At 66.0% G+C, this 20,192-nt stretch overlaps 1 protein-coding gene across 1 annotated transcript in view; it reads right to left on the bottom strand.

Moving 5' to 3' along the window:
- Window positions 1-126: 126 nt before the first annotated feature.
- SPTBN5 (spectrin beta, non-erythrocytic 5) overlaps window positions 127-20,192 on the bottom strand; it is a 40,534-nt gene continuing 20,468 nt past the window's right edge. Inside the window, exons 29-67 of the mRNA XM_089310135.1 lie at window positions 19,817-19,974; window positions 19,353-19,488; window positions 19,013-19,158; window positions 18,286-18,400; window positions 18,083-18,193; window positions 17,713-17,892; window positions 16,445-16,648; window positions 16,160-16,309; window positions 15,686-15,790; window positions 15,155-15,325; window positions 14,682-14,831; window positions 14,382-14,573; window positions 14,134-14,229; window positions 12,522-12,637; window positions 12,330-12,444; window positions 11,804-11,920; window positions 11,570-11,691; window positions 11,195-11,357; window positions 10,834-11,022; window positions 10,536-10,613; window positions 9,871-10,043; window positions 9,315-9,405; window positions 9,068-9,205; window positions 7,787-7,924; window positions 7,450-7,706; window positions 7,101-7,287; window positions 6,759-6,971; window positions 5,633-5,829; window positions 5,326-5,530; window positions 4,984-5,178; window positions 4,285-4,449; window positions 3,892-4,109; window positions 3,579-3,780; window positions 3,270-3,446; window positions 3,057-3,161; window positions 1,929-2,020; window positions 1,728-1,810; window positions 1,018-1,081; window positions 127-865 (exon numbers count right to left, since the gene is read on the bottom strand). Of these exons, the coding sequence (XP_089166261.1) occupies window positions 742-865; window positions 1,018-1,081; window positions 1,728-1,810; window positions 1,929-2,020; window positions 3,057-3,161; window positions 3,270-3,446; window positions 3,579-3,780; window positions 3,892-4,109; window positions 4,285-4,449; window positions 4,984-5,178; window positions 5,326-5,530; window positions 5,633-5,829; window positions 6,759-6,971; window positions 7,101-7,287; window positions 7,450-7,706; window positions 7,787-7,924; window positions 9,068-9,205; window positions 9,315-9,405; window positions 9,871-10,043; window positions 10,536-10,613; window positions 10,834-11,022; window positions 11,195-11,357; window positions 11,570-11,691; window positions 11,804-11,920; window positions 12,330-12,444; window positions 12,522-12,637; window positions 14,134-14,229; window positions 14,382-14,573; window positions 14,682-14,831; window positions 15,155-15,325; window positions 15,686-15,790; window positions 16,160-16,309; window positions 16,445-16,648; window positions 17,713-17,892; window positions 18,083-18,193; window positions 18,286-18,400; window positions 19,013-19,158; window positions 19,353-19,488; window positions 19,817-19,974 (5,838 nt within the window). The 3' untranslated portion in view covers window positions 127-741. The remainder of the gene's footprint in view (window positions 866-1,017; window positions 1,082-1,727; window positions 1,811-1,928; window positions 2,021-3,056; window positions 3,162-3,269; window positions 3,447-3,578; window positions 3,781-3,891; window positions 4,110-4,284; window positions 4,450-4,983; window positions 5,179-5,325; window positions 5,531-5,632; window positions 5,830-6,758; window positions 6,972-7,100; window positions 7,288-7,449; window positions 7,707-7,786; window positions 7,925-9,067; window positions 9,206-9,314; window positions 9,406-9,870; window positions 10,044-10,535; window positions 10,614-10,833; window positions 11,023-11,194; window positions 11,358-11,569; window positions 11,692-11,803; window positions 11,921-12,329; window positions 12,445-12,521; window positions 12,638-14,133; window positions 14,230-14,381; window positions 14,574-14,681; window positions 14,832-15,154; window positions 15,326-15,685; window positions 15,791-16,159; window positions 16,310-16,444; window positions 16,649-17,712; window positions 17,893-18,082; window positions 18,194-18,285; window positions 18,401-19,012; window positions 19,159-19,352; window positions 19,489-19,816; window positions 19,975-20,192) is intronic.

Here is a 20,192-nt window from a genome sequence, read left to right on the forward strand (position 1 = left end):
GCGGGCGGCCCCCAAAGATCAGGACACCTGCTCACGTCCATGTACCTGAGCCGGGGCCGGCCTGGCCTGGCCCGTGGGAGCGACCTCAGGGTGTGGTCCAGGGCTCTCCTGCCACGAGTGGGCGTGGCAGCCGCAGGACCAGATGCATTGGAGCAGCTGCATAGCTTCAGGAGAGGCCCCTTGTCCAACAGGGAACTCCAGCCAGAGGCGGGTCCTGGGGGGCCGGGCCCTGGGTCTTATTCTGGTCCCCTCCTGTTGCGCCCAGGGGTGGGAGGTGACCTGGAGGCTTCACTGCAGGGAGACGACGGCTTCGGGCCTGGGCCACCTTTGGATCTTCTTGCAGCCTCCCTGGACACCCGCTTCTTTCTAGGCTAATGGGCAGCTGCCAGTGAGGGGTGGTAAATGGGAGCTAGGTGCTCTCACCCCCCGGCTTGCTCCAGCTATGCCCAGGACAGGAACTGTCCCTTCAGTAACAGCATCTGCGGGACAGACTGGCACCCCGGGGGCATTGTGGGAGGGGGTGGGTAGGCCAGGGCCCACGCTGTGCTGGGGTGGGGTGGGGCTGCATCCTGGAGGAGGGGCCCTGAGGTTCTTCTCCCAGGCAGCTTCAAATCCCCCTGCTTGGAGCTGGGAGAGACGGGTTGGGGCATGTTAGTAGATCTCTTCTTAGCCCCACGATCCATAGCCGAGCAGCCTCGTGGACATGTGGGCAGGCATTCCAACGTGGGCCAGGAACTCATCTTAGGGCTGGTGTGGGGAGCCAGGGGCAGCTTCCGGGGCAGGCCCTGTGACCCGTGGGGGTTCCTCCAGCGCAGAGGGCAAGGCCAAGGTGGGGTGAGCCCCGGGGAGGAGAGTGCTGTCCGAGCTGCAGGGAGAGAGCGCCTTATGGCCTGGCCTTTGCCGTCCCAGGTGGGAGGCAGCAGGTTTGCCCTCAGGGCGGGGGTCTCCCTGTACCCCAGTAGTCTAAGTCACAAAGCCCTGGGCCTGGGCACAGGCTCCCCCCTCCCCATGTCCTACCTGAGCTGAGTGCCCACGCTGGACTGCGCTGCCACCATGCCACCGACAGGATTGGCTGTGGGGGCTACAGAGCAAGGAGAGAGCTAGAGCAGCCCTGGTGGCCCCAGCCCTCCCTGCTCCAGGGCTCCCACGCTGGGGCCTGGCCCTCAGGAGGGGGAGCTGTGAAAGCAAATGACCCAGCACCCCTTTGGGATTCTGCAGAGTCTGGGAAGGGGCCTGCAGAAGTGGACGCCATGAGGCACAGAGCCAGGAACACAGTAGAGGATAAGGGCCTGTGCGGCTCCCAGCACATGTCCTGGGCACACCCCTGCAGCCCTGACACATGGGGCCGTGAAGGGAGCGCGGGCTGCGGCAGTGCTGCTGGTAGTGGAACCCAGGCGGGTCACTGCAGAGCCCCCCGGCGAGGGGGCACGCAGCACTGGCCAGAATGGGGCAGCACAGCCCGGGCAGCTCCTGGAGGGACAGGGGCCCCAGGACGCTGGCGGCGAGGAGCATCAGAGGCCCCAGCTCTGCTGACCTGAGATGTGTGGCCTCAGGCAAGTTATTTAACCCCTCTGGGCCTTAAATTGGCTGAGACCCTCATTTCTTGGGAAGAAACAGGCGAATGTGCAACTCTGGGGAAGCACAGAATGCCAGCCACTTCAGGAACCTGGGGACCAGGGGTCGGCGTCCCTCCCCCGTCCTCTCCCCCACCACCGAGCCCCACACACCTGCTGTGCTGCCCAGGGCCGGCTGCCAGCTCTCGGCCTGCTCTTCGATTGGTGCTGCCTGCAGGCTGTCCTCGCTGCTGGGCCTGGCACACCGACAGCCGGGGGTCACACCCACCTCCTCCCCTCCGGCCCCTGCCTCCAGCCCCTCAGCCTGGTGGCCGCTTGGGAGGCCAGGCCTGAGTCCACACGTCCCCACCTCACCTCACGCACAAAGACTGGCTCTTGGCGCGTTGGTCCCTCAGCTGCTCGCAGTGGGCTTCCATGAAGGCAAGGGGGCGTGTGAAAGCCGCTGTCTGTGCAGAGACCAGGACAGATCATTGTGGCCATCTCCGCTTTCCCGTGTAGCCTCTGCTGCCTGGGGCCCTTTCCTACCTCTCATTCCCGGGGCGGCTCAGGAGTTCCCGAACAGCTGCCCCTGGGGCTGGGGCTGGGGCTGGGTGTGGACAGAGGGCAAGAAGGCCAGTGGACAGCTACTGCCGGGCCTTGTTACAGCCTGGCCATGTGTGTCCAGGGCCACCTAGGCAAAGCACGGCCTAGGAATGAGGTCCCCCCCTAGGGAGGAGGGAGACCGTGAGGGGCTCTGCTAGGGAAAGCAAGGAAAGGAGCAGGAAGAGCCCCTTCCCCTCTGGGCGGGCAGCTTCTATGAAGGGCCTAGAGTGGAGGGCAGTCACCCGGGCCCTGGGGAGGGGCTGTGGAGCTGGATCTGCTGCTTAAACCCAGTGTCCCTCCCTGGCAGCCTTTGTCTCCTGGCAACGCAGGCTGGGGCCCGGGCTCATCCCCAGCTCAGCGCAGGCCCCTCCAGAAGGTGGGCTCAACCCCACTTCTCCTGGCCTTGTCCCCTCCTGGTGCCCCTCAGCTCCCACACCCAGCAGCCCGCTTCCCGGAACCTCAGGGCCAGCTTCAGGGTGTGGGTCTTGCCCCCATAGCCCCTGCCCCACTGGGCTCCCATTGCGGGGGCCAGGGCTGCAGGGCCGAGCTGTGCTCCTGGGGCCCCGCATCTGGCGGGCCCACCCTGGACAGCTGTCAGCTCTCCTGGTACCCGGCACCTGCACCAGCCCGTTGCATCTTGGGGCAGGGGCGAGGTGAGGCAGGTCACAGAGCAGGTAATGCCTGGGCTGCCCACCCCATCAGAGAGGGGCTGTCTCTTCAGTGGCCATTGCCTGCCTAAGGTCCGGAGACCCGCCCCCCTTGTCCAGGTGGCACCCTACCCCACCTGCATCTTGGGGTGATGGTACCACAGGCATGGATGGAGCTTCCCTGAAGGGAACACCCCGAGGGGGGCCCTGGGGAGGGCGGACTTGCAGGCCGAGGCGGGGGGGGGGGTCCCACCTCCACGGGCTCCTGTAGGCGGGCGACATGCGCCTGCTGCACGGCCAGCAGCTTTTCCAAGTCCTGGTGTCTGTGGAGCAGCAATGCCACCTCCGACACCGAACGCTGGGGAGAAGCAAGGCGGGTGAGGCCCGGCTCCTGGGCACCGGGAGCACCCCTCCCCCCACGCCAGCGCAGCCAGGGGCCCCCCAGGGCAGGGGCTGCCAGACACACCCCACAGTTGGGCTCCAGCAGGAGGCCTTCCCGGGAGGCCAGCCAGGCCTCAGCCTGCTCCAGTTCCTGCCGCAGCTTCCGCAGACCCCAGCGCTCCCGGCAGCGCCGCAGGCCCAGGGCCCAGGCCTCCTGGAGCTCCTGCAGCCGCCCTTCCAGTTCCTGCAGGCTCTCTGCCACCTGGTGGGGAGGGGCTGCTGCGGGTGAGTGCGCAGCCAGCGCTCCCACCCGGGGCCAGTAGGGAGCAGAGGGGAGGCCGCGACACCTCCAGGGGTTCAGAGGCCCTGGGCGTGGGGCTGCCCCCAGGCACACCTGCGCTTGCAGCGCTGGGGTCAGGAAAGGGCTGTGGTCCAGCAGCCGCCGCCCTTCCTGCTGCAGGGCCTGGGCCTGCAGGCCGTGTTCCTCGATGTCCTGCCCCGGCTCCTCGTGCTGCCCCAGGAGCCACTCTGCCTCCACCACGTCCTGAGCCAGCTCCTCTGCCGCCACCAGCGCCCTCTGCTCCTGAGCCCATGCTCTGCAGGGCGGGGAAAGCAGCTTCTGTCAGGGCGGGGCAGCCTGGAGAGCTGCCACACCCCCACCCCACAGGGCAGGATCCAGCCAGGGGCCAAGGGAAGACGCCACCTACAGCAATTCCCGACAGCGCGCAAGGAAGCCGTGGCCCTGGGCGGCCTGTGCCAGCTGCTGGCCCTGCTCCTGGGCCTTGGCCTTCAGGGTGGCCCAGGCCTCCTGCACCTTGGCCAGCTCTTCGGCCAGGCCCTCCTGAGCCTCAGGGTGGCGCTGGCCCAGACACCGGGCCTCCATCTGCAACCGGGCCGCCGCCTTCTCCATGGCTGCCAGTTCCCTCTAAAACCACAAGAGCAGGCCTGTCTCCCCCAGGGACAGGCTCAGGCTACAGTCTAGGGAAGGGTCCCCACGTGGCCCTTCTGGGGGGCAGCTGGAGACAGCTGGGGGCCCCTGCCCTCCCCAGAGAGGGCTCTGCAGGGGGCAGACCTTCCTTCGTGTGCGCGAGGGCTCTCACCTCCAGGCGCCCGTGCTGCTGCTGCAGTGTCTTCACACAGGAGGGGTCTTCACACGTGTGGCCATGCAGGGCTCCCTGCACCAGGGCCATCTGCTTCTGCATCCAGCCCCGCAGCCCAGCTGCTGCCCGCTCAAAGCTGCGGAGCTCCCGGACTGCGGCCAGGCTCTGGGGGGGTGGACGAGGCTGCTGGGGCCGAGCTCTGCTCCCCTGCCTTCTTCCTGGAGATAGCCTGTGGCCACCTCCTCTGAGCAAGGGGCCGTGGGGACCCTCAGGTGCAGCCCCATCTGGCTGGGAAATGTGAATGACGCACTGGGCTCGCAGGGGCGGCCTCTGGTGTGCACCCGATGGCAGGGCAGGGCCCTGAAGCCTGAGGGCAGCAGGAGGGCCCAGGCTGGGCCAGGAAAGGAGAGAGGGGCATCTGCCGGGTGCCCTAGCTCTGCCAGGGGCTGCTCTGATACAAAGCTACCAGCTGAGGCTGAGAACCAAGGCGGCAGGAAGCCGAAGGCTGCACTCCGTGCAGAGGCACTGACCGCACTCAGAGGGGGCGTGGAGGCAGGGGGCGCTGTGCTGACCTGGAGCCACCAAGTGTGTGCCTTCTGGGAGCTTCCGTCTCTCCTTAGACATGTGAGGTGCTCAGAGGCCCCGCGCCTGCCCCCAGGTCACCGTGGCTTTGGCTGAAGCCAGGCAGGTGGGCCCTACCTCTCTGCGGGCTTTCATGGCCTTGTCCAGCCTCTCCCAGGCAGCCTGGATGCGGCTCCTCTGGGCTTGAACGTGGAGAGAGCAGCGGGGGGCTGCCTGGTCCAGGCTGTCTGCCAGCTCCCCCAGGGCCTGCATCCGGGCCTGGCCCAGGCTCTGCACTTCCTTGCTGAAAGCATCGAACTTCTCCTCCAGCGCCTGCAAGGGGGTGCGGCAGGGAGGGTCACTCTGCAGGGGGGAAGCTGGTGCCAGAACCACAGGGATTGGCCCAGAGCTCCCGCTGCAGCTCCCTCCCTGCTCACGCCCCAGCCTCCGTGCCTACTCAGGCTCAGCCCAGAGACTCACAGTGACGCCCTCCAGGTCCTGCCCGTGGTCCTGGGACTCGGCAGCGGCCAGATGGGTACTCAGCCAGGTGTCCAGCAGCAGGGTCTCGTGCTCCAGCTGGTGCACCTGCAGCTGTTCCTGCAGGCCTCGGCGCCTGGCCTCCGCTCTCTGCAGCAGCTGCGCGTGGGCCTCTGTCACCACCTGCATCTGGGCCAGGACCTGGGGGCTGGGGCAGGAAGGCAGCCTGGGCCAGAGCCCCCTCTGCCGACCCCCCCACCAGGTTGGCAGCCTGGGCTGTCTCCTGCTCTCCGCCTGCCCTCCCCCCTACCTTTCCGGGCTCTGCCTGCTCTCCAGCAGTGCCGCTGTGTGCTGCAGCCGTTCCAAGCGTGGCCCAAAGGCCTCCAGGTCTCTCCGGGTGGCCTCCAGTCGCCGCAGAAGGGCCCGTGTGGCCTCGGCGCCCTGGCCCATGTCCTCGCTGTCCACAACACAGCCCCGCTCGGCCAGCCACGATGCTGCCTCCAGGAGCTAGGGTGACATAGCAGAGGTTCCCCTGGGAGATGCTGTGGAGGGCCCAGGCCTAGGGCATGAGGGCTTTAGAGCAGAGGCGCTCAGCCCGGCTGTACCCACATGGGGGTCACTGAGGGGTCTGATGCCTCCTTGCCTGGGCCCTATCCCTATAGTGTCCTGGGGTCTGGAGCAGAGGCCTGAGTGCAATGCTCCAGGGCCCGGGGCCATTTCCCCCCAGCCCATGAATGATAAAGACACCTCATTCTCCGTTCCTCAGTGCAGACTGCTTCAGTCACTCAGCAGCGCCACATTTCGTCCCTTTCATTCTTTTTTTTTTTTTTTTGACAGGCAGAGTGGACAGTGAGAGACAGAGAGAAAGGTCTTCTGTTTTTGCCGTTGGTTCACCCTCCAATGGCCGCCGCGGCCCGCGCACCGCACTGATCCGATGGCAGGAGCCAGCTGCTTTTCCTGGTCTCCCATGGGGTGCAGGGCCCAAGCACCTGGGCCATCCTCCACTGCACTCCCTGGCCACAGCAGAGAGCTGGCCTGGAAGAGGGGCAACCGGGACAGAATCCGGCGCCCCAACCGGGACTAGAACCCGGTGTGCCGGCGCCGCCAGGTGGAGGATTAGCCTAGTGAGCCATGGCGCCAGCCCCCTTTCATTCTCACTCCGCGTTTTGCTTCCTCTACTACTGCATTCACCGCTGCAGGGTGCCTTGGCCTAGCAGCAGGGAGAAGGCTGCAGATGATGCTGACGCAAAGTGCCACTCGAGAACCACTGGGTTAGAAGGAGCTGCAGCAGAGGCCTCGGGTCTGTGTTCTGGGAAACGGGCAGCTGGGAGGCCACGGGGGCAGGAGACCGAGCTCCCTGTGAGTTCCGCCAGCCCCGCACGCCCTGGGTGTCTGACACCAGGGCTGGGCCCCGTGCACCTGCAGCACCCTCTCACCTCCGTCAGAAACTGCTGGGCCTCCTGAGCCTGGCGCAGCAGCAGCCGCCTCCGCGCCACCTCCGCCCGCAGGTGCTCCATGGCCGCCTCCAGCTCCTGCACCCGGGCAGCCACCTCGCTGGCGGCAAAGTGGCCAGCCCGCACCAGCTTGTGCCCAGTGCCCAGCACCACCCGGGTCAGAGCCTCGTGGCTGCTCAGCTCGTTCTCCAGGTTCTGTGGCGGAAGAGGAAGGGGACTGGGGATGCTACAGGACACGCGGGCACCCCCAGGACCTGCTCCCAAGGAGTTGCCTCTCACCGTCCCCCTCCTGGAGGACCCAGGACCTCTGCGGGAGGCCCCTACCTGATGCTTCTCCTGCAGGTGCTGCACGGCGCTCAGGCTCTGGCCGCAGTCCTGGGCAGTGGCCAGAGGCAGCTTCTCTCGCACCCAGGCCATCTCCTCCTCGACATCCCTGAAGAACCGCACGAGGAGGCTCTGGGCCTCCAGGGCTGCCCTACGCTCCTGCAGGGGCTCCCTCAGGTTCTGGAACCTACACGGAGGCAGGGGCATGGCGGTCGGTATTAGGACCAGCCAGTGATGGCACACTAGCTCACCCTGTGCCCCTCGCTGTGGTGGGGCAAAGCCGAGCAGACACAAGCTGAAGGCTGGGGCACCATCCTCCGGGCAGGGCAGGGCAGGGCAGGGCGGGGACCTCCGCAGCAGCCGCTGGGTCTGCTCCTCCAAGTCAGGGCCAAGGCAGTGTCCGTCCCGCTCGAAGGCCCGGGCCTGGCCCAGCAGGGCCTGCGCCCGTGCGGCCTGCCTCTCCACCGTTGCCTCCAGCTCCCCCTGGGCGCCCAGCAGCTCGTCCACCGCAGGCAGGTCCTGGCCCCCAACGGGGCCTCTCAGCTCAGCCTCCACGGGCTCCAGCCAGCTCTGCAGGTCCTCCACGCTCCGTCGGAGACGTACAGCCTGCAGCAGAATACGCAGTGGGCAGCCGGGGAGGAGGCCCAGAGCCCCATCCGGCCACTCCGTGGTCTGCACAGGCTCACCTCGCAGGCTGCGCGAAGCCTGGCTGCCTTCCTCTGGCTGTTGGTCTGCAGCTCACGCCAGAGCTGCCCCAGCTCCTGCAGCCGCTCCTGGACAGTCTCTGAGGCCGAGGGGCCCCCCTGCAGCAGCCTCTGCCCCTCCTGCAGCCACAGCGCAGCACATACCCCATGGGCACCTGCGCCAGCTCCACGCACCAGCGTCTCTGCGTGCTGGCTGTGTGATCTTCCGCAAGTGCATTACCCTCCCTGAACTTGGCGTTCTCCATCCACATAAAGGAGATGAGACCACGCTCTTGTTTATAATACTTTGTAGCAGAGGGGACTGGGCGGGGTCAGGGCCTGCCTTTGCAGGTAGGGAAGGGAGTGCTACAAGGTGCTGCTCTGACTCCTCTCACCCCCGGGCTGCTGGGTGCCAGCCCTGATCACCTCAAAATGTAACCTTCAGGGCAGGCACTTGGCCCAGTGGTTAAGCTTTTTTTCATTTATTTGAAAGGCAGAGTTAGAGAGAGAAGGAGAGGGAGAGGGGGAGGGGGAGGGGGAGGGGTGGGGGAGGGTGGGAGAGGGGGAGAGATCGATCTTCATTCCATGGTTCACTCCCCAAACGGCTGCAATGACCAAGGCTGGTCCAGGCTGAAGCCAGGAGCTTCACCCAATCTCCCACATGGGCCCAGGACTCGGGCCTTCCACTGCTTTCCCAGGCCATCAGCAGGGAGCTGGATCAGAATTGGAGCAGCTGAGACCCGAACCAGTGCCCATATGGGATACCAGTACTGCAGGTAGCAGCTTAACCTGCTGTGCCACGACACTGGTCCCTAAACTGCCTCTTAAGACACCCACATCCCATGTCACAGTGCCTAACCAGAGACCCAGCTCCACTTCTGCTTCCAGCTTCCTGCTAATGCACACTTGGGAGGCAGCAGGTGACGGCCCATGTGGGACCCTGCCTCCCACATGGAAGACCTGAGTGGAGCTCCTGGTGACTGGTTTTGGCCTGGCCCAGCTGCAGCTGTTGTGGGCATTTGGGAAGCGAATCAGCAGATAGAAGATCTCTCTGCTTATCTCTATGCCTTTCAAACAAAGTTGAAAATTTTTCTCTCTAAAATCACTAAAAAAAAAAAAAAAAGTCCCCATTTTTGGTGTGGGCATCCCAGGGAGGCAACCGCTTCTCCCTGCGCGACTGACTGGTAGGGTGAGCACGCGAGGACTGCTGCGTCCGGGATTCTGCCCCAGACCCAGCTGCCCGCAATGCCCCACGCTCTCCCCCCGCCACACACCGGGCCTCACCGCCTGCAGCGCCCGCTGGTGCTGTGCGCCGGCGTCCAGCTCCGCCTGCACCTCCTGCAGCTGTGCCTGCAGCTCGGCGGGGTCCCGGCCGCCCTCTTCCAGGGCCTCGAGGTTCTTCTCGCGCAGCCACATGGCCATCTGGGCACACGGAGAGGGTCTGCTGCGGAGGGCTCTCCCTGCCCCTAACCTCTGAGGGACCCAGGGGCGAGCCCCTCCCCCCCAGTCACTCCCCGCATGCAAAAGGAACCTCGTGGGTCTCCTGCAGGAACGTGTGCAGCTGCCCGAGCTCCTCCAGCTGGCAACGGCGGGCACGGGCTCGCTCCAAGAGCGCCTCCTTCCTGCGGGGGGAGGGTCGCGTGGGCCCGGGGCCTGGGTGGCACAGGGCTGTGTGTAGTCTGTGCACATGCGCGCCCTTCCAGCCGAGGCCGCCTGCCGGTCCTCCCAGCCTCAGCCCGGGGCTTCCTTTACATGAAGGCGCGCTGTGCCCTGCTCCCTAGTGTCGGTGCCTGTTACAGGCTGAACTGTGGCCCCCGTGCTTATGCTGGGTGCAGTGAGCCCGTCTGAGTCCGCATGGCCCATGGTGCACGAGCACTGTCCAGGTCACCTGTTTCCCAGTAGCAACTTCTTTGTGAACTCCCCTTCATCTCAGCAGGGGAAGGAGGAAGGGGGCTGCCACTTGATGTCACAGAAAAGGCTGGTGAGCCCGGGCCGGGAGGCGGAAGGGCAGCAATGGGAGGGCTGGGCTGCCTGGGGCCCACCACCCCACCCTGCCGCAGTCCCCAGCGCCCCAGAGCCAGAGGTACCTCTGCAGCATAGCCTGGCACCTGCCCAGGGCGCTCTGGGCCTCGGGGTGTCCACGCTGCAGCAGGCCATGGGCTGCAGCTTCCAGGGCGCTGAGGTTCTCCGCCTGCACCTCCAGGCCCTGTTCAAGCATCTCGTGCTTCCACAGGAGGGTCTCCACGGGGGCCAGGGGGTCCTGGGGGGTCAGGGAGGTTGCGCTGCCCATGGGGCTGCCCCTCTCAGCCTAAGCTCTCCCCCTGACAGCCATCCTACCATGCCCTCCACAAAGCCACTGCCCAGTCCAGACACCCCTCAACCCCAGGGCTGCTTCTGACTTTAGGTCAGGGATCTGGCAGACGTCCAGGAGGCGAGGGGCAGGGATCCGCATTTCCAGAACAGGCAAAGCTTTCCCTCCCAGCGCTCTCCCCACTGCACCCGCACCAGGACCACCTGGACTCCGATTATTCCCAGGGGGCTCCCGGGGGCCTCCATGGGGATCAGGACAGCAGCAGATGTGAGGGGGGCGGTGGGAAGGAGGCAAGAGTGAGGCAGGGCCACACGCTCCCCCGCTAGGCTCCCAGGGCCAGAGAACAAGATTGACAGGGCAGGGACTGCTCGGGGACTGGTGTGTCGGGGTGGGGGCGGGAGGGCTCCTGGGAGTCCGCCCCCAGCGCTGCCAGGCACCTACCCCTGGCCCCTCGCCGGCCAGGCAGGCCTCCTTGCTGCAGAGCCAACGTTCCACCTGCTCCAGCGAGCTCAGAAACAGCTGGCAAGAAAGAAAAAGGCAGGAGAGAGTGGACAGAGGGTCCAGTCCCTGAAGGTGGAGGGAACTGGGTAGGAGAGCCGGGGTCCTCGGTTCCACAGGATGTGCCCCTGGCAGGCCAGACTCGCTGTGGGCAAGCTGAGCCCGGAGTGGTGGGAAAGCCTCGTCCTGAGCTTTGACTGAGGCTGGGGCTGCTGGGGGCTGGGAAGGGGGCGCTGCGTACCTGGAGCTCCAGGGCCTGCTGCAGCTGCCGCTGCTGCCCCTGCCAGGCCCCCTCCAGGCTGCTCAGCTCCTGCTCCAAGGCAGCCAAGGCCCGGCGAACGTCAGGGGCGGATGGGTGCCCAGCGGCGAGCAGCTGCTGCCCAGTGCTCTGGGCCAGGCTGATGCTGACTGCCCGGGAGTCCAGCTCGGCCTAGAATGGGGTTGGGCTCAGACCCCAGCCAGGGCTGGAGGACGCCCAGAGGGGACAGGCGAGGCAGGAAGACAGCTGAGGTATGGACGGAAGAGAAAGGACCCAGGAACAGGTGGGGGGCACAGGGTGGCAGGCAATGAGGAGAGGAAGCCGGGCCCACCTGCCCACTCACCTTGCGTGCCTGGTGCCTTTCCACCATGCTCTGGGCTTCCTCTGGGCTGCAGGGGGTGCTGGGTATGGCCATCTCGGCCCGCAACCCCTGGGCCCAGACCAGCAAATCCTGCAGCGCCACCTGGAGCTTCTGTGCTTGGTGCAAGGCTTCCAGCGCCTCCCTCCTGCCCAGAGGGCTCAGCAGCTAGGCCCAGGGTCCCCGAGCCCCTCACCCCCCGTGCCCACCAGCACCTTCTCCTGTCATTCAGCCCCCAGAAAGCTCATGGACTAGGGGGCTGGAGCACAGGGCAGTGACAACACAGACTCTTAGGGGAAAACAGGAGCCCAGGGAAAGCATGGGGCGGAGCCGCTGGGGCCGAAGGCCATGGGTGCGTACCGCTTCTGGACCCTGCTCCGGAGCTGCCGCCAGCTGTCCATCATGGCTCGCTGCTTGGAGCTGAGGCTGAGGGCCGCCTCAGGGCTGGCCTGGCAAAAGCAGCTTGCCTTGTGCTCCAGGGACTGTGGGGCAGCCACGGTCAGAGGCTGGGCAGGAGGCCCCCAGCGTGCAGCCCCACTGTGCCTTGTGTCCACTAGGATCCCACAGAGGCAGCCTCTGTACCCAGCCACACACCTCCACCTGCTCCTGTACGAGGCCCACTTCCTGTTCCAGCACTTCGAGATTCCGCAGCAGCTTCTGCGTGTGCTCCAGGTTCCTCCCGCCTTCGCCCAGGGCCTGGATCAGGGCGTCCTGCGGGGGAGAGGGGTGGGGCGTGCTGGGCCAGGCTTCGGGGCTGCTTTGCTGCTCAGCCACCATCTTGGCAGCAGTCAGCCCACAGTTCTGTGCCTGCTGACCCGGTCCTGGGGCAAACCCTCGCGTGTTCTGGGCTTGCTCAGGGGCTGCAGCAAACAGAGTGGGGCTGCTCTGGCCTCTGCACAGCACAGCACGTCTGCGGAGGGGAGCCAAGCAGATGGACCCCCGAACCTGCCACAGGGCTTCTGTGTCAGTGTTTGATGTTGACCCCAAGGACACAGGCTCGGCCGGCTGTCCTGGCCTGGTGGGACCGGCCACCGAGCATCTGGTGAAGGAGAGGCGGATGAGGGGCGGGACGCCTGGGAGATGCCAGGCAGCGCCCACTTCCCTGCGTTTGACCGCTCACCTTCTCCCCAATCCGCTTGGTGACGACGTCCAGCTCTTGGGACAACATGTGGCCCTCCAGGGCCCCTTCAAGCTGCTGCTGGTACTTGAGCAGGTTGCCATGGAAACTTGCCCACCTGGCAAGGGTCGATAGACAGTCAGCCTGGGGCTGGCCCTCCCCGCCCCACCCACTGCCTCGCGGTGTGGGACTGGCCTGCTGTGGAGCTGGCTTTGCCGCCGGCAGATGGTCTGGACTTGCTCGGGGTCCTGGTTCTTGAGCCGCAGCGACAAGGCATTGATGCTCCTGAGGTAGGCGTCAGCCCCTGTGTCCTACGGAGAGAGCAGGTGAGGACATGGGCACCACCCTCTCGGAGCCCCTTCTTCAGCACTGGGGGTCTGCTGGGGCTCCCGGGAGCATGAGGTGCAGCTCGCCTGTGGCATGGGAGGCAGGTGCAGCGAGCAGCATCAGCATGGAGCCAGAGCCCAGAATCACGTTGAAGGCCAGGAAACGCTCCCAGACTGGGGAGGGCGGGGAGAGTGGGCATGGCTCCTTACCAGGAGCCTTCAAGTTAAAACACAGCTTCCGCGAGAGAGGAGGTGAGGGAGGGGTGGGGCCATATAGGAGTTTTGCCCCCAGGGGTTGCGCTGTTCCAGGCAGAGGACTTGTGTGGCAGAGGCTCCGACCCGCGCAGGCTCACAGGTGCACGGGGAGGGGCCCGCAGGCTTCCAGCCGCTGGCTGGCGTTTAGAGCTTGCTCACGTTCCCACAGCTCTCCCTGCAGCAGCTCACCCAGGGAGGCAGGGTCTGGTGCTTTGTCCCTTTTAGAGAGGCCACTGGGGTTGCCTGTGGCAGAGCCAGGATCCAAGCCCTGCTGGCTGAGGCCTAGCGCATGCGGCACTGGGCCTGTGACTGCACCGTAGGCAGCGGTGTCTTGGGGTTAAGCTCTGCAGCCTTAAAAAAAACTCCTCCTTACTTGTACCAGGTGGGTGAGGTCAGCTCATCTGGTCTCTAAGATCTGCTCGTGAGTGCATTTGCCCAATTTCCTTCCTCTATCCTACCTAAGAGAAATGGGAGGTGTGTGCAGGGGGTAGGGGGGTGAGAAGGAGGTGCTGAGAGAGTCACACTGAAGGGGACACGGACAATGTCTCCATCCAGGAGCACGCTCTAGCTTTCATTAACAACTGCAATTATGGGGTGGGGCGGCACTGTGGTATAGTAGGCTAAGCCCCCGCCTGCGGTACACTGGTTCAAGTCCCAGCAGATCCACCTTCTTCCTTATGGCCTGGGAAAGCAGTGGAAGATGGCCCAAGTGCTTGGGTACCCTGCACTAGTGTAGGAGACCCGGAAGAAGCTCCTGGCTTCAGATCGGCCCAGCTCTGGCCACTGCGGCCATTTGGGAAGTGAGCCAGTGATGACCTGCTTTTCTCCTCCTTTCTAATTCTTAAAAAAAAAAAAAGCCCAGAGGGGTCCCCACTCCCACCCTAGCTTCCCAGTGACACCTCGCAGAGCATGACCACCTTTAAGCAGGGGGCTGACGCGGAACAGTCCCTGCACTATTAATGGGGCTCTAACGCACATCCACGTGGGGGCCCGGGGGTGGGGGCAGAGCACATTGGCTGGTGCGGTTCTTTTACCACAGGCTTGGGCTCATGGGACACAGCGAGCAGGTGGGCTCCCACCACCCAGGCAGGCCTTAGCCCCATTTAACAATGAGGAAACCTCTTAAGTATACGGACGCGATGCCTGAGCCCCTGGATCCGGGTTTCCCAGTGTCTGGGGCGGGCAGGGGCATTGTGCCAGTTCCTCCCTGGGCAGGGTCCCCTTACCCTGGCCAAGGCACCTTGGAGCTGGTGGAGCCGGCGGCGGAGCTGCAGGCAGTGCTCCAGATCCTGGCCCAGGTCTCCGAAGTTCACCATCGCCTCCTGCAGAGCAGTGGGTCAAAGAGGGCAGGGAGGGTGGTGCCCTGAGCACGGACCTCAGTTGCCCCGGCCTCCACTGCTGGGCAGAGGCGGGCTTTAGGGACTTCCTCCTGGGCCCTGCCTGGATCCCCACGCCCCTCCTGGCTGGGCCTCACCTGCCCCTGGATCCAGGTCTCTGCAAGGTCCACTCTCCGCAGGAACTCCAGGAAGTCCCTTCTGTCCTCCAGGGCCTGGCCCCGGAGGGCCACCGCCTGCCGCAGCTTCTCCCAGTGCTCCTGCAGCGCCTGCAGCTGCTGGGAGACCTCTCCTGCCAGGGGGTGGCCCTGGCCCAGCAGGGCCTCGCCCTCCTGGGAAGACGGGGGAGTGGGCAGTGCTCACCCGCTGCCCCTCTCCTGCCCACCACCTTGCCTCTTGACCACTCTGCAGCCAGGGTGGGGCCAAGCGCCTGCTGGTACCTTGGCAATGGAGGTGAGGACCTCCTCCTGGGCCCGGACCTCGGCCTGGAAGGCCTGGTGTCTCTGCAGGAGCTTTAGCTGCGCTCTCAGCTCCCCGGGAGGGATGGGCTCTGCCAGCCGCTGGGCCCGCTCCTGGATCCAGCCCTCGGCCTGGCGGGCACCGCAGCATGACGCCCACAGTCTCTACGGCCTTGCCCACCAGAGACGTGCCCAGGGCTGCTGGCTAGGGGCTGGGGGTGGGAACTAATTTTGGAGCTGGGGACCCCTTGCCCCTGGGGCCCTCGACTGCCTTGACAGCTTCCCCGCCTCCCTCGGGCCTGGTCCCACTAGCAGTCAGCACATGCACAGCTCAGAATCCTAGCCCTGGGCTCCAGCCCGGCGCAGGAGAGCCACTGACCCCTGCAGGCTTGCTTCCTGGCCTCGGGGCATGGGAGAGGGCAGGCAGTAAAGGGCATGGGCCACTGGCCTCTGACCTGGGTGATGGCCCCGGCCAAGCGGGCGAGCCGCAGCGAGGTGTGCAGGGCGTGGCCCCGGCTCTCCGCCAGGCCCTGCACTCGGGCACGCCGCTCCAGCACTGCGTGAAGCCAGTCCCGTGCCCTGCCGCTCCCGCCGAGCCCGCTCAGCTGCTCCCGGAGTGCTGCCTCCTGTGGGTAGGGCCACAGCCTGCTCTCCTCCCACCCTGCGGACTGCAGCAGGGGTGCCCCCCACCCCGGCACACACAGCCCCTTCTCCCAGGAGCCTGAAGTCCCTCCCTCAGCCCCTGTAAGCCTAGGGCCGGCTCACTGCCCCAGCAACACCGGAGCCAGGCTGCTCCCCAGGGGCCACGTGAAGCCGACAGCCGGCTGCCTGCTGTGGTCCTGCAGTGTGGCCCACAGCCCCGGGCCTTCTTCCTGAGCCGTATCAGCACTGATTCTGGGTAGGCACCAAGCACCCACATGCCCCTGCTTGGGACTGTGCTGCCCCTAGCCCCCCAGCACGCCCAGGCCTCCCTCCCAGCCACTTACCTTTGCATCCTGGGCACTCAGCACCTTCTGGAAGATCTCGTGCCTGCGGATCAATTGCTCTACTTCTTCCACGGAGCCCCCCAGGGCACTGGTTCTCAGCGAGGCCTGGACCCGCCCCCAGGAGAGGCAGACGCTGTCAAGGACTGCAGCCAGCCAGTCCCTGTGTCCACAGCGGGCTGTGCTGGGGCAGGGCCCCTGGGTGGAGCAAGGGGCCTGCGGCGGGACGGGGCCTGACTGGTGCACGGCACTGACAAGGCTGTGCGGTGCACAGGAACCGAGGTGGGGGCTTGCACAAAGAGGAGACACCGAAGCCCTGGCCCACTCCCTCTGGGCTCGCTCTGGGCTGGGGTTAGGGAGGAGACCCCACCTAATGCCTGGTGCTCCAGATCAGAGAACATCAGAGAGCCAGCGAGGGAGGGGAAGGAGAACGGGAGGCGCGCGTGCGCCTGTGCGCGCTGGGGCGAGAGCACCTGCCTCCTGGGCCGTGAGGGCCTTCTCCAGGTGGCTGCATGCTCTGAGGAAGCGCTGTTCCGCCTGCGCAGCCTGCAGCCTCTCTTGCTTCCACACCCAGGCCTGGAACACCTGGTCCCGCGCGTTCTGTAGGGCTTGCAGCCCTTCCTGGACCTGCAGGTGGGCACATGGGGAGGGCGAGGGTAGGGGAAGAAGATCCCAAAGGTAGCCAGGCCAGCAGGGCGCAGCAGGACAAGGGCAGCAGGAGGCCAGGGAGGCCAGGCTGGGGACACCGGGAGAGGGACTCACCTCCTCAGCAGGTGTCCCCGCGGTCAGCAGAGCCTGCCGGCCCAACTGAGCAGCCTGCTGCCACAGCTCCTCCTGGGCCTGCAGCTGTGCCCGGAGCTGGTGGTGGGCGCTGAGCTGGAGGGCGCCACTGCCGTGCTCCTGGGCGCTCTCCTCCACCTGCAGTTCCTGCCGCACCCCGGCTGCCCAGGAGGCGTAGTCCTGCACCTGAGCCGGCAGGCAGGCGAGAGCCTAATGGGAGCTGGAGGCGGAGCCACAGCCCACCTCACTCCACTCACAGCCCTGGAAGAGGCCAGCCAGGCCCTGGCTCTTCCGGTTTCTCTGTTCTCTTCCAACCCAATCCTCCAGGGTCCGCGCACCCTCCCTGCCAGGCCCTTCTTCCTCTGCCTCCTTCCCCCCTCCCCCCAGCTCACCCGCGGGCCTGCGCCAGCAGCAGCGAGGGCAGCTGAGCAGTCCCTGAGGGGGCAGGAAAGACTCCGCTGCTCTCCGAGGGCCGGCCGAGGCCGCCTCTGCCTCAGGAAGACTTGCCCGTCCTTGACCCCTCACTGCCCGCCCCGTCCCCTGAACTCAGCTTCAGCACCAGCCAGCGGTCCCCCGTGGTCACACAGTGCCCAAGCCCGGCATCGCCAGAGGGACAAGGTGAGTGGCAGCATGTACAGGAAAGGGTCCTGCACTCCAAGGTGCGAACCGAGCTGAGGATTAAGCACCCTGCTCCAGCCTGCTGTGCTACAAAGCGGCACAGAAGGTCCCTAACCTCAAGCCTTTTGGCAGTCAGAGTTTGGGCCTCCTGGTCCAGCAGGCACCGGGATGTGGCGACTGCTGGGACAGCCCATGGCCAGGACCTAGTGTCCCCGTCTGACTCTGGGGTGTTGGTTCATCTGCCCAGACAGGTAGGCTCCATCTTCCAGTTTCAGGGTCACCCCTCGTTCCACCCACAGCTCCTGGCAGAGAGCCGAACCCAGATGTCAAAGTAGATGTCTAGAACATCTGTGTCTCCAGCTGTGGACTTTCGTGGGACGCCTATGTTCCCGAGCCCTGCCTGGGATCCCCCGGGACTGCCCTGTCACTCACCTGGACTGGTGACCCAAAGCCAGGTAGTCACTGGCTCGCCCTGTGCTCGGCCTCTGGCCAGCCGGACTCACAGCCGGCTGTGCCCCTGCGCTTCACCATGTGGCCACGCCCAATTTTCCCTGCAGGACCTCACGCACGAGCATTCGCACATGCGCACACGGGCGTGCACGTGGACCCCAGCCAGGGGAAGGAGCCCTCACCGCTGCCTGGAAGCGGGCCAGGAGGTACGCCCACTCCAGTCGGGCCCTGCGCTGCTCCACGCGCAGCCGCAGGGCCTCCCAGGCCTGGGTCACTGCTCGCTGTCCCCGCTGCACAGCCTGGGCCTGAGGCCCTGCACACAGCCTCTGCACCTTGTATCCGGTCTCCAGCAGTTCCTGCAGCTGGATCAGAGAACAGATGGGGTGTGAAGGCTTATGTCCCACCGTAGAGGCAGAAGGGCCAGCCCACACCCCCTTGCCGACCCTGACGCCTGGGACTCAGCCCTGACTGGGGGCCGAGGGCCGGTGGGAAATGCAGAGAAGAGCTGAGCCCAGCTGGAGGGGCCCGACTGGGGGCAGCCAGGAGGCGCACCTGCTGCTCAGTAGCCTCTAGTTCACGCTCCAGTGCCTGGTGTCGCTTCAGCTGCACCTCTACCCCGCGCGCGTCCTGGGCCACATCACTGGGGAGGCTGGTGGTTCTCTCCTGAGGAGAGGGCCCAGGGGTCAGGAGTGGAGGGCGACCACAGAGCCTGATCGACTTCCGCAGGGGATCCCCGCTCCAGCCTGGGCACCCACCTGGACCTGGGTGAGGGCTTCGAGCAGGGCTCCGTACACCTGCACGGCGGCTTCGGCGTCTCGGAGCAGGCGGCCTCGGGCCTGGCTCAGCTCCCACAGCTCGGACCAGGAGGCCCTGACAGCAGCACATGGAGGGCGAGCGGGGATCAGCCCCCCAGCCTCTCGTGCCCCTTTGCCAGGTCTGGGCGGACCTCCTGCGCTCGGCGCTCGGCGTTGTCCCTGGGTCCCAGGCTCCGCAGGAGTCTGCCCCTCCGCAGCCTCTGCCAGCTGGGCCCTGCCTGCCCCTCCCCAGGGACTTGCTCCTCTGCTGCTGTGATGCGCAGCCCCGCACGGCCCCTCTGCTCTGTGACACTGCTGGCGCCTGGCACGGCGGATTCCCGGTCTCAGCCGGCGACAGAGCCTCAGGGTGGAGGCCACCTCTCTCCTTTCCTTTACACAGCAAACTCAGCCGGCTGCTAAGACTTCCGCCAGCCTGTGCCTGTGCTACGGGTTACGGACAAGTCGTGACTGTGCCCCAAGCTCATGGGCCGGAGTGTGGGTCCACACTGGCCAAGGGGGGCAGCTGGGAATGGGGCAAGGGCTGCATCCAGTGTGGGAGGTGGGGGGACTCATGGGAGGCCCTAGTCCTGCCCAGGGTGCTTGGAGCTGTCACCCTGTCCTCACAGGCTAGCCCCACCTGACCAGCTTCCTCCCCCAGAGCCTCCTGCTGGCCAGGCCCCATACTCACTGCAGATCCTGCTGCTTCTGCCGGGCCCAGGGCGCAACGTGGGGCCCCTGCTGCAGCAGGCTCTCGGCCCACTGCTGGCAGGCGGCCACCTGCTGGCCGGCCATCTCCACCTGGTGCTGAAATGTCACAAACCTGGTGCGGAGGTGCTGTGAAGAACAGCCTGGGTGACAGGGCGACCCCGGCTGGGAAGCAAGACACCCCAGGGGCTCATGGGACTGCGTGGGGTGGAGGCTGCCATGGTGCCCGCCCCTCTATGCAGTGGGGTGCCCCCAGCCACCGCCAGCTTCACACAGCCTGGCAGGGCGGCCGCAGCACATCCCCCACCCTGGCCTCTTCTCACCATGACCTCCTCCTTGTCCTCTCCCGGGCTCGCCTCTGCCAGGACCGCCTGCTTCCGGCCGGCCAGCCAGCTGTGCAGGTCCTGGGCCTCCTGCATGTACTCATGCAGCCTCAGCATCCCCTCCAGCTCCCGGCTCCTGCAGTGACCGCCCATCCCCAGAAGTTAGCGTGCCAACCCTCTCGGGACAGCCTGGCCATCACAGGGCTCCCCTAAAGGATGGGGTCATTCAGGTCTTCATCCAAGCCCGTGGATCAGCACTCAGGGAGAAGTGGACATGGGGAGGGGAGAGAGTGGATGGGGAGACGAGGCCTGGGAGCGGGGCCTCCCTGAAGGGACTTGGAGAAAGAGGGTGACATACAGCAGTCTCGGCCCTCAGCCCTCTCCTGACCCAGCCCCATGGGCTTGGCCGGAGCCATGGCTTCCTCCCAACTTAGGCCAAGGTATGGGAATGCAACACCCCTCACCGTGTGGCTGCCATCGCCTGCAGTGCCTGCAGCTGCTCCCGGAGCCGCTCCTGCACGCCGTGCAGCTGCTCAGGGGCCGCAGGGCCAGTGAGGGTTTGGGCCCTCTGGCTGAGCTCCTCCATGGAGCGCCAGCGAAGAGCTAGGTCCTGCTGCAGCACCTGCAGGCACAGGGCGCCGGGCCAGGCGCAGGCCAGTGGCTCCTTCACCCATCCATCCATCTCCCGCCTCTCCACCCCCATCTCTTTTCCACCCATCATCCACCCACCCACCCAGCCACGCATCCTCCAGTCCACTCATCCATTCACACATCCATCCACCTGTCCCCAATCCACCCACCCACCCAGGCACTTATCTGTGCCCTCGGATCACCTGCTGT

This window comes from Oryctolagus cuniculus, chromosome 12 (genome assembly GCF_051225735.1).
Source record: "Oryctolagus cuniculus isolate XC-2025 breed Fujian yellow rabbit chromosome 12, ASM5122573v1, whole genome shotgun sequence".
NCBI classification, from domain to species: domain Eukaryota; kingdom Metazoa; phylum Chordata; class Mammalia; order Lagomorpha; family Leporidae; genus Oryctolagus; species Oryctolagus cuniculus.